The sequence below is a fragment of the Canis lupus genome, chromosome 37 (genome assembly GCF_011100685.1).
Source record: "Canis lupus familiaris isolate Mischka breed German Shepherd chromosome 37, alternate assembly UU_Cfam_GSD_1.0, whole genome shotgun sequence".
Lineage (NCBI taxonomy): Eukaryota > Metazoa > Chordata > Mammalia > Carnivora > Canidae > Canis > Canis lupus.
Window position 1 is genome coordinate 17,567,221 of NC_049258.1, and position 19,056 is coordinate 17,586,276.

The 19,056-nt window shown below is 38.5% G+C and overlaps 1 protein-coding gene across 14 annotated transcripts in view; it reads left to right on the forward strand.

The window, feature by feature from the left end:
• The window catches only part of UNC80 (unc-80 homolog, NALCN channel complex subunit), a 215,364-nt gene that overhangs the window by 50,140 nt on the left and 146,168 nt on the right, over window positions 1-19,056 (forward strand). For 9 of the 14 annotated variants that reach the window (XM_038585614.1, XM_038585623.1, XM_038585612.1 and 6 more), the window contains exons 13-19: window positions 768-1,136; window positions 6,309-6,455; window positions 10,454-10,601; window positions 11,586-11,734; window positions 13,916-14,082; window positions 14,831-14,929; window positions 18,377-18,591. In XM_038585614.1, coding sequence (XP_038441542.1) covers window positions 768-1,136; window positions 6,309-6,455; window positions 10,454-10,601; window positions 11,586-11,734; window positions 13,916-14,082; window positions 14,831-14,929; window positions 18,377-18,591 — 1,294 coding nt within the window. The remainder of the gene's footprint in view (window positions 1-767; window positions 1,137-6,308; window positions 6,456-10,453; window positions 10,602-11,585; window positions 11,735-13,915; window positions 14,083-14,830; window positions 14,930-18,376; window positions 18,592-19,056) is intronic. The other 5 variants (XM_038585615.1, XM_038585620.1, XM_038585621.1 and 2 more) reach the window with 2 other exon arrangements.

A 19,056-nucleotide genomic window follows, 5' to 3' on the forward strand; every position in this document is an offset into this window, starting at 1 on the left:
TAATTTAAACATGCAAATATTTTGCATTTAAAATTGAAGTGTAAATAATGATACAATTGTGAACGCCTCAATGTTCCTCTATCTTGAAGATATGGAAATCATTGTTTATCCATTATTGACAGAAAGTGCAAAGCAGAGGATTAAAGCACTCTGATTTAAAAAAATCAGCTGACTATGAGAATATAAGAAATAGTGAAAGGGACCATAAGGGAAGGGGGGCAACTGAGTGGGGAAAAATTAGAGAGGAAGATCATGAGAGACTCCTAACTCTGGGAAACAAACAAAGGGTTGCAGAAGGGGATGTGGGTAGGGGGATGGAGTGACTGGGTGACGTGCATTAAGGAGGGCACTTGATGGGATGAGCACTGGGTGTTATACTATATCCTGGCTAATTGAATTTAAATTAAAATCAGTTGAACAGGTTTCCATTTGGACAAAAAATTACTGTCCCATTAATTCACTGTTCTTCAGGATCCCTATTAATTGTCTCTATTATGGCAATTTTGGGATACTTAAGTGAGATGATACATAGAATCATCTTTTTAACACATACATTTTAATTCTTTGGGTGACTTATACTCTATAGTAAGCATATACACAAGGTTCCAGTGCAGTTTAGATAGGAACATCTAAAGATTACCTGAATTATTCTGAAATGCAAAAAAACAGCCCAAAGAAAATGGACTAAACAGAATAACCAAATCTTTGTAGGAAGAGGTAGTTCAGGCAAATTAATCAGCTTCTGTTTATCTTTGTCTTCTCCTCAGGTGGTTCTGAAGGCTGTTTATCTTGTCCTTAATCATGACATCAGTTCTCGTATCTGTGATGTGGCGCTGAACATTGTTGAATGCTTGCTTCAACTTGGTGTGGTGCCTTGTGTAGAAAAGAACAGAAAGAAGAGTGAAAATAAGGAAAATGAGACTATGGAGAAAAGAGCAAGTGAGGGAACCTTCCAGTTCAAAGGAGTATCTGGAAGTTCACCCTGTGGATTTGGGGGCCCTTCAGTTAGTGGAGCTGGAGATGGTGGAGGAGAAGAAGGAGGAGGTGGAGACGGAGGAGGTGGAGGAGGTGATGGAGGAGGAGGTGGAGGAGGTGGTGGTGGACCTTATGAGAAGAATGATAAGAACCAAGAGAAGGTATGACTGAACCACCTTCTGTGTTCTCGTGAAATGTTGCCCCTAATTTCTTTCCAGTGCCTGCTTGCCAGCAGTTGGTAGACTCAGAATCACAGCTAGTAACTAAAGCAAGGAGATGGTGAGCCTAGAAATCTCTTTACCGGATTCTCACCAGGCATTAGCAGAAGTGGTTAGATGAAACTGTATCTCAATTCAGAAACCACTGCTGTTCAAGCAGTGTTAGAGCTAATTTCCTGGTCACGTATGTCTTCAGGGTTGTTATCTCAGTTACACTATATTACCATAATTCTCCATCTGCCAAGAATAGCCTCTTTCTCAAGATTTTCAGGCTCTGACCAAATTGAGCAGTGTTTTCTTCTCAGATTGCCATAACAAAATGCCATAGATTGGGTGGGTTAAACAACAGAAATTTATTTCTGACACTTCTGGAGGCTGGAAAGTCCAAGGTGAAGGTTCCACAAGGCTTCTTAAGCTTCTTATGGGTTGTAGGTGACTGCCATCTGACTCTGTGCTCACCTGGCCTCTTTTTCTGTATACACACACATACACACACACACACACACACACACACACACACACACACAGTTCTCTGGTGTCTTTTCCTTTTTTTTTTTTTTTTAAGGATTTATTTATTTATTCATGAGAGACACAGCCAGAGAGAGGCAGAGACACAGGCTGAGGGAGAAGCAGGTTCCCTGCAAGAAGCCTGATATGGGACTCGATCCTGGATCCTGGGATCACTCCCTGGGCCAAAGGCAGACACTCAACCGCTGAGCCGCCCAGGCGTCCCTCTCTGGTGTCTTTATAAAGGTACTGATCTTATCAGACCAGGACCATTCTCATGACCTTACCTAATCCTAATTACCTCCCAAAGGCCACATCTTCAAACACCATCATATTGGAGCATAGGGCTTCAACATATTATGAATTTGAGGGGAACACATTCCTACCATAACAAGCAGTATAATTTTTCCTCAAAATAATGTTTTTTTCTCTTGATCTAAGGGACACATTTTTGGGCAGCCAATTTCAATCACTATGGAGAAAAGGGAAGAATTTTATTCAGCTAATTGATTGGTTTATTGGTGTTGGTTTGAAAGACTAGCCTTGGCACTCTCATGTCTCAGTGTTTCACATCTCATGATTTTAGCTTTCTTATTATTGGTTTTTCCTAAATTTAATTCCCTTTGCCTTGGTACCACCTTGTTTATGATCTCTGAACTTAATGCCAAAAATTAATCTTCTCCTTTAATTTGGGTTTTAGATAAGAATTATCATAGCTTGGGACTCTTGGATGGCTCAGTAGGTTAAGCGTTGGACTCTTGATATCATCAGGTCTTGATCTCAGGGTTGTGAGTTCAAGTCCCTGCATTGGGCTCCACGCTGGGTTTGGGGTCTGCTTAGAAAAAAAAAAAAGAATTACCATAACTTAAATTCACATAACATACACTGATTTCAGTTCAGAGCTTTTGTTGGAAAATGTTCAAATGCTAACAAGTTGAAATTAACAAAATATTTGAATCTCTAACATGTTATGATGTGTACACATCAGGTCAGGTGTTTACACATGTAATATGACACTGTGCAGAGTTGTACCATCTACATATTTAAACTATGAATTGGCCATCATTTCTTATAGGCTGTCAGGTTTTTATATCTGTAAAAGTGTGCAGTGTTCCTTCCTCTTTTGTAATTTCTTCTCCATCTCTTTCTAGTCCCAATTGAATTGACCTATTTTTAAGGTGCATTTATCATCTCTGTTTCTTCATCTTATTATCTACTCCTATCTTCCTAATATTCTGAGTCTCTGATCCAAATATCCTTTCCCCATATTCTTGGGTTTACAGAATCTTTCCTTTAGGATTTTCTTCCTCTGCCTTCACCAGAAATGTGTATTTTCTAATTCTATCATTCAGTACTCCATGTTCCTATCTTTGTACCAATTCGTATGTCACTGAGGACAATCCCCAAATCCTCAGATCTCACTCTTAACTAAATTTCCATGTTGTACCGATTCATCTAAGCCGGCTACTCAAAGAGCTAATAGATGGTATTGTATCCATTATAATATTCAACAGAAAATAGAAAGAAAAAATAGAGCTGTGAAATTTTAATAGGCTTTTAAAAAATATATTATTTACCTATTTGAGAGAGAGAGAGCATAAGCAGGTGGAGGAGCAGAGAGAGGGAGGGAGAAGCACAATCCCCACTGAGCAGGGAGCCTGATATGGGACTTGATCCCAGGACCCTGAGATCATGACCTGAGCAGAAGGCAGACCCTTAACCGACTGAGCCACCCAGGTGCCCCTTGATAGGCTTTTATTAGTAAAGCTTAGATATTCCAACTAATTAAAGAGGGCTTTGTTATGTATCCTAAGAATGTCTGAGGTCCATTGTTAGTATTATATTTTTCTTTAATGTTCTGAAATGTTATCCAATTGGTATCTGCATCTGATTTCTTATTGTAGACCTGCAAGTCTCTTGCCTATTTATAATCTAGTTATTATACTAAGTACTAGATAATATAAACATCATTTTAACTGAAGTTATCACTCTTGATTAGATGGGATTTTTTGATATCAGATTATAAGACAGCTACCAAGATACCAGTGTTTTGTAGTTAGTTCTGGAAAATACTATTCTTTGTAAAACAAAGAATCTATAAAATAAAACCTAACCATAGATCAAGTCATGTTTTGTGATTCTCACGGTTCTGTTCTGCCCTAAATCCCTGTTACCTTCAGTGAAATCAGAGAGTTTATCTAATTTTGCAACCTAGTAATACCAGAAGCATGGGGAATTTATTAATTCAGAAAGGAAGATCTAATTTCTATTTCTATATTTGCTACTGACTAACACTGAGAGCTTGAAATGTTATTTAGTATCTGTCCTGATTTCTGGCTGTAGCTTGGTACATCTTTCTGATTGTCTCCTCTAAGTGGAACCTAAATCCTAAGGACATCTGAAGGTGTAAAGAAAAATCTAAATCTGAATAGATACTTACAAAGAGCTTTTGGAGCTAGAGATTTTTTTAAAGGAACATATAGTAATCTAAAAATGAACATAAACCAACCTTCCAAATCAGGCTCTAGGTGAACTTTTCCGAGACACTGCTTACTGCCTGTGGCTGTGCAGCTTGTGCACTACACAAGGCCTCGTGGCTAATGGGGCAAGGAGGAACTGAAATCCAGTCCATGCTCTGCTCACTGAGATATTCATCCCAGGAATAGCTGCATCTATAGCCCTAGCACCCCAGGGCTGCATCTACCTACAAGGGCTCAGCTTTTTCTGACTCATCCGCCCACAGGAATGCCTTTTCTAATTTGCACGAAGTTGCCTCAAAGGAGAGCAGTGTCCCATACCTGGAAGTAATAATTAACATTTGTTTTGCTATTATTATGTGTCTTACATGTTAGCCTCATGGCTGTATGACATAGGTATTATTACGATTCCCATAATCATAGGGTGGTTAAGTGGCTGGCCTAAGGTTACAGAGCTAGTATTTGAATCCAAACTAAAACACTACTGAATTGGTGTATATATAATAAATAAATAAATGTTTATTGATAAGTCTGAGTCTTCCATTTGCAACCATCTGATCTATAGAGTTCCCAGGAAACAGACTCAGATGTGCAGATGTGTGCAGGAAGTTTCCTGGAGTGTCCTCTCAGGAGCAACATCTATGAGGTATAAAAGAAGCAGGCTGGGGGAGAGGGTGAAGTTGCACTTCAATATAGTTGTAAGAGAGCTCAGCCCATCACACAAGGAGCTCTAAAGCAAGGATGACTCTTGAAAGTGATCTCCAAGTGGGGGAAGGGAGCCCCCTTTTAGAGCCCCCACCCTCATTCTGCCTTTGACCAGCCATTGGGGGCAGACACCAGAAGAGTATAACCTTAGATGAGGCGAGTCTCCTTTATTTTTTTTTTAAGATTTTATTTATTTATTCATGAGAAACACACAGAGAGAGACAGAGAGAAAGGCAGAGGGAGAAGCAGGCTCCATGCAGGGAGCCTGATATGGGACTCAATCCCGGGTCTCCAGAAATCAGGCCCTGAGCTGAAGGCGGCGCTAAACCACCGAGCCACCCGGGGTGGCCTGAAGCAGGTCTCCTTTAGCTAAGAGCAGTGGCTAGTTAGGATCCCAGTAGAGAGCTGTCAGCCAGCAAAACTAACAGGCTCAGAGAATGGCCAGTTCTGCAGGGGACATCTCAGCACTACATCCACTACATGAGCCTGTAGACTAGAAAAGGAGGACCAACTGTATATAACTTTAATCCAAATTATGGATTATGTCTAGATAACTCCGTCTCTTTCATTTCCTACCCACATTCAAGTACTTTCTATGTGTGACTTCATTGTTTCCATAGCCCTCTGATCCACAGGACAATGGAAAAGCCCTTTATCATTTACAGAACAATGCTTATCCATTATTTTCTTTGTTCTGCACAGTATGCCAACATAGGGAAATTGTTAGGATCCTTCTGCCTCTTTGGAAATAATTCACAGAAGTTCATTTTTCTAGAAGCTGTGTCCTCCACTACTAACAAGGATTAAATGGAGCAAAAGAGAAGATGAAAACCGTTTTCATTATTCATCTCAGGAGGGCTTCCTATTTACCCTCAAAGGAAGAAGCAAGCTGAACATTGACAAATCTCTCACTTTGCTGGTGCATATTACAACACAGTGAAAATACAGAATTAGAAAATCCCTTAAAAATGTAAGAAGTTGCCATGTGATTTCAAAGTTCCAGACTGTGATCACTTCCAGAAATTTAGCAATGATCCTTGCCTTGTGACCCTATGAGAAACCTGATGGATGACGGTAGCTTCTGGAAAAATCTATTTGCCTTCATCACTGATGGTGCCCCTTGTCTCTCTAGGTGGTTCTCATAGTCTGCCAAGGATACAGAAAGCATGTTTTCTAATCAAGAGGTCTACATTCATATCTTTTAGCACTAGAGGGTGATCAAAATGCACATTTTTCTTTCTTTTAAATCACATACTGGATTTTAGAAAGGTTAACTTGCTTGTTGAGCCCTTGACAATTCTGTTTTTGAAGTTGCACGTGCTCACCGTAAACATATAAAACTTGGTTTAATCACAAAATGGAATCTCAGCACCAAAAGGGTTTTGTGACTAAGTTGAACAGACCTCTTTCTTGTTCATGGCACTAGGATGAAAGTACACCTGTAAGCAACCATAGGCTTGCTCTCACCATGCTCATCAAAATAGTGAAGTCCTTGGGATGTGCCTATGGTTGCGGAGAAGGACACCGAGGGCTCTCTGGAGATCGTCTGAGACACCAGGTATTCCGAGAGAATGTAAGAGAATTAAAGTAGATTCCATTTCCTCTCCCTCTTCCCTGTCTCCAATTTGGGAATGAGTCCTTTGACAATGAGGGTCAGTGTTCCCTGAAAAATACTGTATTTCATTAGGGATGATTAATGCTGATTCGGAGTGGGAGGATTCCCACAACATATCTCAAGACCTCTAAAACCCAGGCTTAGGAAAGTTTAATTGGGAAAACACTTCTGCCTTGTGCCTAGGGGCAGACCAACTCCCAGTTGGTGAAAGGGTATATAATTGGAATGTGGAAATTAAGAGTTTGAAAGACCTTTGCAAAAATGAATACATTTAACAAGCCTCTGATGGTCTGTGACAAATGACTTTTTAATCATATGCCTGGGTACTATAGAAACATACTTTATAGTAAAGAAAGGGGTCAAAGTTTAGGACTATTTGTCATTCTTATGTGGATATGGAAAATGGCCCTTATTGGGACAAAACAGGACTGGAAAAGTAGCCAGTCATGTTCTGGCTGCTTTGTTTGAGAATGAACCTTGAACTCCTCCGTGTTGGAGATCATGTCCCCCTGAACTGTGTGAAACTTGGAACTCTGCGCTTGGGTTTGCAAAGCATAATTCTGTCATGGAACATGGTCATATTCCAGCTCCTTTTCATTTGCCTCCACCGATTGCTACTTTTCTTTTCACTCTTGAGCAACAACTCACCTCCATAGCAAGTCCCCACTGGGACGGTTGCCTCATGCATACATTTGAACTGAAATCATAAGAAAATATCCTCCTGAAAATAAGGGTTTTAGGCAAAATTGTGTCCAGGAAACCCTTTGACATAAGATGGCAGAGTTTTAGGATCATGTCAAAATCTGATGCCAGCTCATTTTTTTCTTGGTATTAGTTTTTGTCATGAAATGTTCACACAGTCCTAGCATGCTCAGTTTCTTTCTGTCATCTACCCATCTACCCATCTATCCATCTATCCATTTATCCATCCTTGTCTCTTTCTTTTATATTCTTTATGTTGAGTTATATTAGTTTGTTGCTTGTATATGGGGGGTTATATTCACAGTAATTAACTTCTAAATTCTGAAGCATGACAACTTTGACCAAGATCTAGATTTTGAGGCTCCAAATTTAAAAATCGAAATAACAATAAGGCAATAGAGACTTGACGTTGCCCCCATTTGGGGGCATGTGTATGTGATTTTTAATGTGTGATTTTTAATTCTATCACAGTATGAATAAATGTCTTCAAGGCTAAGACATTACCACTCCTCATACAGAAGACCAATTTCCTGAAATGAAACACTAAAATATAATAAGTGTCCTACTTTAGTTTGCAGTATACACTGGTTATGACACCAAAACTTGTCTTTCTAGACTTGGAGAAAGTAAGACTAGTTGTGTCACAAGCCATTGGAGAGACCATTTAATGCTTAGGAGTCCACCATGCTTTCCTCACTGAGACTACTGAACATTTCCTATCAGTATGTCCAGACAGTTTTTGTTTTGTTTTTTTTTTTTGTTTTTTGTTTTTTTTTCCCAGTTTTTGACCTGCCTTCTCAGCTTTCCTGACTCACATCGTGACTCTTCTATTACCTTGTAGCCCAGTTTAATTTAATACTCATTATAGGGATTTTATTGGTCTATCCTTGTTCAGCAAATACATCATCCAAGAGATACAAATTCGAGAAATTATCTCTGGGAAAGTCTAATTCAAGAAGCTGGGTATTTGCAAATTTCTAAAACATTGAATTTTCAGAAGTTACTTAAGATGTTAAGAATATTTCTTACTTCTACTGGATCAGAGCCTTTATATTTAAAAAAAAAAAAGGAAGAAAGAGAGAAAGAGATTACTTTAATGATATTCATCAAAATGCCTGATAATTCCAGCATGTGTTTTTTAGGTTAATCATTTGCTGGTAGTCCCAAACTATCGAAAGGGAATTCACTCTGACAGTTTTATATCTCTTGGAGAAGTTTAGAACATTCATTCAGAATCAGAATACTTAAGGTTCAATATTCTGATTCTTGCTTATTAAACTTCCCATGGAACTCATTCAGATGTGCTAATAGCCTCCAAAGAGTAGATTTGAAACGATGCTGTCTTTGGTGTGTTTTGTAGAGAAGATAGGACAATTTGTGCTTCAGGGCATTCCAACCCAGAATTTTAAAGTGCTTCGTAAGTATAGCAATGAAGATCTTCGCAAATTCTTTATGGGATAATAATTAAATACTTCTTCATGTAGGAAATATGTAAATGCCTTGAAAACATAATTTTGTAGCAAACAGCATTTATTTTGTAAGGAAAAAAAATGAGCTTGCCTGAGATCTAGCAACCAATAACCTCTCTGAAATAAAAACACCTAATTTCACAATATTCTAGGACCTAGTAAAGGGAGAATGAAAACAATTATCAGTTCACCTGACTTTGTGGTATAGATGGAGAGATTACAGCAAGGTCATACCAAGAAGTTTATTGCTAATTCCAAGACTGAACCTTTGAAAATCTTTCCTTTTTCCTCTCAAATTTTCCCAGAATCCTTCCCTGGGCCTTGATTTGTCAAAGTAGTGATGTAACTTAAGTTTTCTTCTGGGAAACCATTAAGGGCCTACCTTGTAAGTTTGAATTCTTTGGGATTGCTGCCTCCATTCTTTCTTCCATGATTATGCCTGGTGGCCCAAGGTTCTCTATCCTCAATTAAGGTGGTCCTCACCCAGCCACCTCTCTTTCCTTGATCCTTAGCCTTTTCCCTCAACCTAGAGTCTTCTCCTGTTATTTCCCCCATTTCATTCCTTTGTCATGGACTTCCTTATATCTCTTACACAGAATGTGTCTTCAAGATATCAACTAATCTCTATTAATCCATCATGGTCAGTTCTTTTTGAAAGTGGGTGGTATCTGAATATGTTTTCCCCAGTCATTATCTGGATCCTTCATAGGACCTCTAGGATTAATATTAAAGAGAAATAACCACAATAAAGGGCAAGACTCTGACTCCTAATTTTGGTTCTGCTGTGAACCATGTCAACTTGGACAAAGTCCTTGACTTCCGTGACCTTCAGCTTTCTCCACTGCAGTATGGGGATACTCATCAAATCACAGAGGTATGAAAGTCAAGTGTTGTTATGCACTTACAAGCAAGAAACACATTTTAAACAGCAAAGCACTACATAAATGTGATTTTTCTCTTCATTGTAGGACAGGGCTGGGAAGCTTCTAATGACACCAGATAATATCTATACATTCTGTCTGTGGCCTTCTGTAGCCAGTGACTGTTACTTTATTTGTTCTGGTGGTGAGATAATTCCCTTTCCCTTTGCCAGACGGCAGAAATATTTGCTAGATCGTATAAAATATAATTGTGAATGGCAGGGTCTAGCCAATTAATGGGCACTTGATTTTTATATCTATAAGGCCAATTTTTGTTTAAATATCAAACTTTCACATTCAAATGCAGACACATAAATAAGCCAACTAGACTTGCTTTTATCTTATGCCTCCTTCATGCTTCAAGGATCTTCCTCTCGTGGCCAGATAAGAGGACACTGGATACCCACTTCCTATATCCCTCTCGCCTCCTCCATTAAATCTACCTAAGTTCAAAGTAGCTGAAAATGGGAGTGGTACACCTCTTCCCATTGCACAACGTCTTTGAGCTAAACCTGGATTACCAATTCTATAACCTGCCTAATTTTTTTTTTAACACTTTGGGCTTTTTTCACTGAGATCCTAAAATCTAGATCTTGGTGAAAAGATTGAATTCCCCTGGCCCCAGCATTAGACATTAGCCTTGGGTTTTACTTGGAGCAACCCTTCTCAAAGTAAAGTCTCTCCTACTACTCAGCTTGTCTCTGCCTTTTTCTTGCTCAGACAAGAGGGACTAGCAGGAGTGGCCAGCACCTGCCAGAAGGGAGGGATGGAAGCCTTTGCCTTTTGCAGGCTTCTATCTCAGACTAATGGATCCCTATCTTAAGCTGGTACCTGTGACTTTTTCACTTTTCTTCCTTCATTGCAGGCCCAGAACTGCCTCACTAAGCTATACAAGCTAGATAAGATGCAATTCCGACAAACCATGAGGGACTATGTGAACAAGGACTCTCTCAATAATGTAGTGGACTTCTTGCATGCTTTGCTAGGATTTTGTATGGAGCCAGTCACTGACAGTAAGTAAAGCTGTGCCAAGTTCCAGGAGAGATCACTATAAGGTGAAGCAGGTAGAGTTTCAGAGGTACCCTGAATATGTGGAGATAGAATTTAGAGGACAGTGTGTGTGTGTGTGTGTGTGTGTGTGTGTGTGTGTGTGTTTGTAATAGGGTCTAAATAAAAGCTTGAGCATCATCTATGATGACACATTTTGGTGGCTTTCTGATGACAACTTAACCTTAGCAAAGGGGATTTGGTAAAGCTGTGGCATCCTCACTGTTGTTAGCCCCTCAGTCCACTTACCATCACTCATGGCACTCCTCTCTGTTTCATACAACTTTCTGTTGTATGACAACACAGAAATCAAGGAACAAGGGAGAAGAAAAAAAAAAAAAGGAACAAGGGAGTATATTCATGAGTTCAACAAATATGAAATGAGTACCTATTGTGTGCCAGGCTCAGTGCATGGAGATTTTTTTCACAAAACAGGAAAGAAAAGATATATATATATATATATATATATATATACACACACACACACACACACACACACACACACACACACACACACTAGTAGTAATGCAATTTTGATATATATACACACACACCATATGTATATATACTGAATTTTTTAAAAACAGGCAAATGGAAATATAGGTAGCCCATCAACCATTTCATAGCTTCATTGCTTTATGAAAACCCCATCATAGAGACCTGTGGTGTGGGTGGAGGCGGTGAACACTAAATTCATGATAAATCAAACACCGTCAATACCACTCAAATGCAATACAGTAATGAAATGAAAATGATGTATGAACCCTGAGTTGAGTAACATACACATTTTAATTAGAACCCAAGAAGAAATAACTTAATATAGCCTTTTATGGTTTATATGACACATGTATGATAGTTGACTAACTTTTAATGAAGATCTATTTGATTACTTCTTTAACTTGTGTAGCTTAATGGAAACATTGTCTTGAATTGGTGCCTTTGCATTCCAGACAAGGCTGGGTTTGGAAATAACTTCACCACGGTGGACAACAAATCCACAGCCCAAAATGTGGAAGGCATCGTTGTCAGCGCCATGTTTAAATCCCTTATCACACGCTGCGCTTCAACCACGCATGAATTGCACAGCCCTGAGAATCTGGTGAGAAGTTCATCTCTTCTTCCCACAGGAGTTCTTGGTCTCTGTTCTAGGAAAAGTTCTCAGTCGTGGCCTTGAGAAATACCAGTTTGGAGTCTAAAAGTGTGCACTTTAAACTCTATTTTCCCAAAGTTAACAGTAGCTCATGGTAGAGCGTCATAATGCATTTCTCCTCGTTACTCATTAAACTACTTCAGAATTGACTTATCTTCCTCTCCCACCTCATAGAGTCTGTGGTGGTTGCTGAGATACTTACAAAGTACTTTGAGGCCTTGAAAAGAAAGAGGTGCTAGAGCACAGACCATTAGCTCATGAAATATTAAAGAATATTATACCAAGCATTTTTGAAACCACGTTTACTTTAAAAATTAATGTAACTATCCTGCTGAAATTAGTTTTGTTTTCTTTTATCGAACACCACAATTTTTTAGCTGCTCCTCATAAATGACTCTGTTAATTAAACCATTAAAGCCACCAGTGTGCGGGAGAAGAACCATGCCTCTAACAAGTTAGTGCTTAATAGCTGCCAAGGAAATTGTGGTTTGGGATACAAAAAGTAGATTAAGGCTGATGAATCTACATGAACAGATGAATTCAGTTCTCTCTGGGGAGTAAAGAAATGTTTCACTATTTTACCAATTTGTTACATATTGTGACTTCTATGTAGAAATCAGCCTACTTATACATATTGACACTATCCGCTAATCTACCTAAATCCAGGAAATCATTTTAAGCTATTCTAAACCATTGAAACTATTCTCATAACTTGAGGTAAACTAAAACTCTAAACCAAATGGAATTTAATTTTGCTGACTGTCAAAGCCACCTCAGCAAAGTTCTTGGAGCTTGAGAAAAGCATGGGCATCATCCATGCATTTAATTTGGTCATGGCAAGAAGTACTTTGACAGGTTAATTATAATACGTGTGAGCACTTTTTATCCATTTTAGAATGCAAAATTAGGTATAGAAGAAATAACTATTTCTTCATTTTCTTTAAATCATCTTAGTTTTTGACTTGGAACCCCCATCCCACCAGAATGGCTGAAAGTTGTACCCCAACATTCTTGGGTTTCTCTACTTCATGCAGAGATCTCAAGTCTTTGGTAGGACTTAGGACCTGAGAAGCTCCATGGGTCTCAGTCATCCGTACAATACTTATTATTTCACATACTACTTTCTGCTGTGTGCATGGGGCTGGGCGCTCTGGTGAATTTGGAACCCTCATTTTTTGGGGTCTTGTCCCTTCTGCCGGGCAAGCTGCTAAAGAGTACAATGAGGGCACGAGATTTTTCTGCCCAGAGGACCGAAAAACACTTTCTGTGTTTTCCTCTGTTACTGTTCCTTCTGATTTTTTTAAGGGTCATGGACATGATTGTCCCAGTGATCTTAGATTTTGAAAATCAAAGCTATCAAGGTAAGTGTTTCTGAGGCTTCTGTCTCTTGCTTTGCCATGAACCTTCCCTAAGGCAAAAAATACAGTAACTACCGGCTTGAAGAGAGAGGGGGAATGCTGAATGAAAAGGTTAATATCTCAAAAAAAAAAAAAAAAGGTTAATACCTCAAGAAAAAAGGTCATATATATTTTTAAATGTGGATTCATCGATAGATTGGTTTTCATAACCCTGCATCATCTTTAGTTCATAGTCAAGTTCATGTTCAGATGGCCTTCAACATACACATTTGTTAAATATGTCCAACAAAATGCACTGTCCTTGAATATTATGCTCTGCTAGAAGTGTCTAGAGGTCTGAGCATATTTGACCATAGTGATACAGAGAATTTGGAGAAGCTGAAGAGGAACTGAAATTTCTAGTCCAAACAAATTTCTGATCACCATTTTTTTTGCAGGCATCTCTTCAGAAGTCGTAATTAAGAGAGAAAATTAAAGCTTGGGAGTCCAGCAGTTTAAAGTGTAAATTGATGTCTTTCTAATGATACAGCCAACTTTCTGAATATGAAGCATGGTAACCATCTTTTTTCATACTAAGGATGACAGGCAAGGTTCTTGGTAATGTTGCCAGAGGAACAATGGAAAGGCCGTGTACCATATACCATCTGTTTCCTTGTAGTAAATGTCTTCCTTTTACGATGCTAATGCTAATCCAAGCCTAAGGAATTAACTTCTCCCTCTCTTCCTGTGAAAACCATTTAACCACACAACTTTCCCTCTTGCATCCAAACAGGGGCTGTATTGCGACATCCGTCAGCTGGTCCAATTTATCAAAGAGGCTCACGGGAATGTCTTCAGGAGAGTGGCCCTTAGCGCTTTGCTTGACAGTGCTGAGAAGTTGGCACCAGGGAAAAAGGTGGAGGAGAATGAATCAGAATCTAAGACTGCAGGCAGTAAAAGGTTGGAAGCTTGCGCTATAAATATTAGTGTTTGCCTGATGTCAGTAGAATGTAATTTGTTGTCCTGTCCCATGTGGTTCCCCATATGATGTGTAACTCTAGGGCAGGGATGGTGGAGCTATCTTAGATAAGTGGGAATTACTGGTGATGGTCCAGCTGAAGTTTAGAAAAAGAATGTGTTTACTATCAAATAAATCCTTTCTCTCTCTCTAAATGAAAACTCAGTTGATCTCAGGCTTACATACACTTGACCTTTACTTCATAGCTCCCAACAGTATGGTGAAATGCTATCTGTGTTAGTCTTTTCCATAGATAATTTACATTTTTTTCCGAAGAGGAAAAGCAATTATCGATACCATATCCCGTTCAGTAAGTAATATTTTAAACATGGCAAAATACAAATTGCTGAGCAGTGCCCTGTTGCGTTTCCTTTTAGTAAATATAAATTTATTGTATGCCTATTCTATAAAATATGCCCACTTACTGAGATTAAAAGAAATTCCTAAATTCAAAATTCTGCTTGTAGTTAATGACTCTGCATTGTGGTGGTATTCTTAGGCAATAAGGCAAGTAGGACATGAATCAAATGGTAGGATATAAATTTCATAGGATATAGACTCATGATGACATAGAGTCTGCAAGCAGTGTATGTTTTCTATAGGGGGTGTTTTGCTTTATGAAGTATAGGAAGTGTTGAGAAGTGGTGTGTCCTGCTTTGTTGTGATTGGTGGACTGCACTGTTTGCATAGGTCAGAGGCGGGAAGCATTGTGGATAAAGGCCAGGTGTCCTCTGCACCTGAGGAATGTCGCAGCTTCATGTCTGGTCGCCCCTCACAGACCCCAGAGCAGTAAGTAGCATTGATTTTTATCTCCAATGCAGTGAGCTGAGTGCCTCCCACTATAAGAAATTCAATTTTCCAAACTGCTGTTTGTTTGCTTGTCATCATCTTTGAACTTTGCCTTGCTCCTGCCCTTTACTTTTCATTCCCAATGCCACGAATCTCTATAGATCCAAGTCACAAATAACTAACCTTATGTGTTCAGGAAACTTCCTTACCTGCATTTCCCATTTCCAGTATCTATCCTACTCTGCTTTTCATGCATACTTCTGTGGATAAATCATGAAAAACAGCGTATGTATCAGGTGGGGAGGAGGTGTCATCTACTTTCTTGCTTAGATTTGTTTATAACTTTTTAAAATTTCAATGTATTGATGGCTGTCAATGTGCTTGTTGAAGCTTTTCCAAAAAATAAATAAGATAAACTTCTCTTGTGCTCAGATTTAGCTAAAACATAGACTGTACTCCATTTCACCTTGGTCTTCTTCTGAGATCCATTCCAGTGTTCTCTGAAATCAATCAGTTTATCTCTACTTTTTATAATGGCAAAATCAAAAGCATATTAAAATTAGTGCCTCCAGAAAATAAGAGAATTACTCTAGACACTAAGCATACAACCCAGTTCTATGCAAGGCTCATTTGTCTTCATTCTTCTTTTGAGAATTATTTACTCATAAGGTGTGTGATCAGTATTTAAACTATGGACATCATTTAAGATAGACCATTTTACTTCCTCAAACTTTGGATTACTATGAAACAATTACTCTTCCAGAAATTCTGCAGGGTATTCTAGGTTTTATGGACCTAAATGTTCTCTCTAGTCAAGGAAATCAGCATCAAATAGGACCTTGGTAATTCACAAGCAGGGAGAGCCTTCAAAGAACAAAAGCCTGCATAGTTCTTCTAACCCTTCAAAACCTTTGAGACTGCTTCTAAGTGCCTGGAGAAAAGTTAAAAGAAGGTAAATCAACTCTGTGAGTCTAGGGACCATGTCAGTTTTTGCTTACCATTATAGCCCAATGCTTAGGACTTGGTCCCCATAGTAAACACTTAATACCTATTACACAATGAATGAATGAGTGATAGGCAATCAATGAAAAGATAGAATTGTGAAATTACCATTAAGTTTTTGTTTCCTTTAACTTCCTTTCTTAAACGTGAGGTTTAAGGAAGTCTTTAAGGACATAATAAAAAGTCAAACATAAGCTCTAAGGGAAAAAAAATAACATAAAAGGCCAAGTTATGTAGCCAAATAGCCACAAGAGTAGTTCTAAGTCTTTATATACAGAGCATGAGCAGAAAAAGAAGGCATTCCCCTTCCCCCAAAGTAGCACTAGCAACTATTAATCTAATACGATTAATGAGATGGTCTAATAGGTAAACTGGATTTTAGAAATAAAACCATCTATCTTCATAGGTGATTTCATTTTCTAGATTGCAAAATATTCTCTTTCTTCAGTGTTCTGTAAACACTACCTGATATCTTGCATTTAGCATGGGTCTGTTCTTTCCCCTTGAATGAAGATACATGTTTTAATGTGCTTCTACATAAAAATTTCCATTTGGAGAGATGTCATGGAATGTTAAATATAGAGCTTTTCCCTGATCCCAGTGGCCCCAGGAGATGATCATGCCAAATATCCTCTGTTTAGCACTGAAGAAAGGTAGGTGGATGATCCTGGCTCCTCTTTTATCCTCTCTTTCTCCTGCCCTTCCCTCCCCTTCTGACCTTTCTCTTCTCCTTCCTCCTAAAATAAGTCACACTAGCTGAATAATATTAAAAGCAGTTTTACATGGTCTTTTCTCTGAAAAAAGAGATACCCATTGGATAAAGCTGATGTAGCATTTTCTTGAGGTGTTTTCCCACCCAGACCATATAGTCATATGCTTCATCATTGTGTCCCACATTTCCCAAAGGCAAGGAATGTTTCATATACTATGATCATTTGATAAAACAAAACAAACTGAGAAGTCAAATTCTGAAACACTGATTTCAACTCACAAATTCATGCCAAAAATGATAAACAGAATATCCTGGTTTGAAATAAGAATAAAATGTATTTAGTACTGTAAGGATTTTGAGAGATAAAATCTGAACCTTCATATAAATATCTCCAGAAAATAATTGCTTTACATATTATTATTGAATTTTGGGTAGATTCTGGATTCAATCTCAAAGCTTGTAGGCAAATTGTTACCTAAAATTTCATAAACAAATTTCATCATGTATAACTAAGTATTTTCTGTGACCTTTCTTTCCAAATTCCCAAATACGTCGCTCAAGTTGACAAATGTGGCAAAGCAGAAAAAGCAAAAGCAAAATCACTTTAAAATTGAAATACCATCAAATAGAGATAACCACTGTAAATATTTAGTGTGCTGAGTACATTTTTGAGCATGTGTATACACAAGCTCACAGACACATCCTCGCATGTGTACCTTGTTTAACATGATCTTATCCTATTTCACCCATTGATTAACTGTCTTCTAACTTTGCAATATATTTTAACATTCCCTATATCAGTAATCTTCTTAAATGAGACTTTAATGGCTATAGAATATTCCATCACACAGAAGTTCTATAATTTAACTGTTTCTCTATAGAGTTTAAAATTAGATTGCTTCCAGTTTTTCAGTGTTGACCCATAGTTTCTCATGAGCATTTGATCATTTTGTGTCTAGACGTTAGTATGTTGTCCCGTATTTCCTCGGGATAGCTTCCTGGACATTGGATTTCTCTGTCATGGCTGTAGATATTGGTTTTGGATAACATATTACTAAGTTACCTTCCAGAAAGGTCGAATCTCTCTATCTCATCCCTGGCAGTATGATAGTAACCAATTGCTTTCTATTTTCCCCCTTTTGATCTTTACCAATTTAGTGAGTAAAAATAGGGATCTTGTTTCAAATGACCTTCCCCCAACCAACCAGTGCCTAATGAGATGAACCTCTGCACAATTAGTAAACAATTGTAGGATGATAAACCCCCTGAGTGTGGTTGTATTTCACTTATGCATTTATTGAAATATCACTTGTGAGTTTATTTAGTGCTGAGAATTATATTATACTGGGGTGGAGGTGGAGAGTGAGATACGGTACTGCACAAGCCTCTGGGAACTTCAAAAAAAAAAGTAAAATATTTAGACATAAGTGCTTCTGATATTGTGACTCACACCTGCAGATGAATATGTGATAATATTTGGTCTTTTTATTAAGGCTGGGGAAAAATGATTACCATTATTTGACAGCTAAGACATGACTGTTTTCGGGAAGACCTGAGTCAACCTTGGTCTCACTCCTTCCACTCCCCCTCTGACTCATCCTAAACCCCAGTCCATCAAAGATCGTACTGCATGATTTGCCTAAATGTCATTGGGAGGAAGTTGAAAGAAATTTAAGAGAACTTCACATGCATTGTCAGACGTTTAACTCTACCCTCTGCTTGCTTTCATTCAGTGATGAACAAATGCAAGGGGGAAACCTGGGGCGTAAAGATTTCTGGCGCAAGATGTTCAAATCCCAGAGTGCAGCAAGTGACACCAGCAGCCAGTCTGAGCAGGATACTTCAGAATGCACTACTGCCCATTCAGGGACCACTTCTGACCGCCGCACCCGCTCACGGTCCCGCAGAATTTCCCTCCGGAAGAAACTTAAACTCCCCATAGGTAAAAGTATGTCTGTATTTATTTATGGATTCTCTTATTCCTTGCCATGTCCTCAGATCAACTCATAATCAAAACAAAGCAATGCATAGTAGGGCAGAGAAAAGGGAAAGCCTTCAAGTCACAAGGCTTAAGTTGGCTCATTCATTCCTTCATTCATTCATCTTTTTTCAGCAGATATTTATCAAACTCCTATGTGCATTATGGTGTGCAAACACTCTGATTCTAGGCATCAGGAATTCAATGATGAGCAAAATTGCATAGTTGCCCAATTTTGCTGAACTTAAAAATCTACTAGGGGTGACAATCACTAAAGCAGATAATCCTACAACTAAGTGTAGTTGCAAACTATGAATTTTATGAAGGAAGTATATGTTGTGCTATGAAAGCATGCAATGAGATTGAACCTAAATGGGGAGGAGGAGACCAAGATCAGAGAAGGCTTCCTGGAGGAAATGAAATTAAGATCTTCAG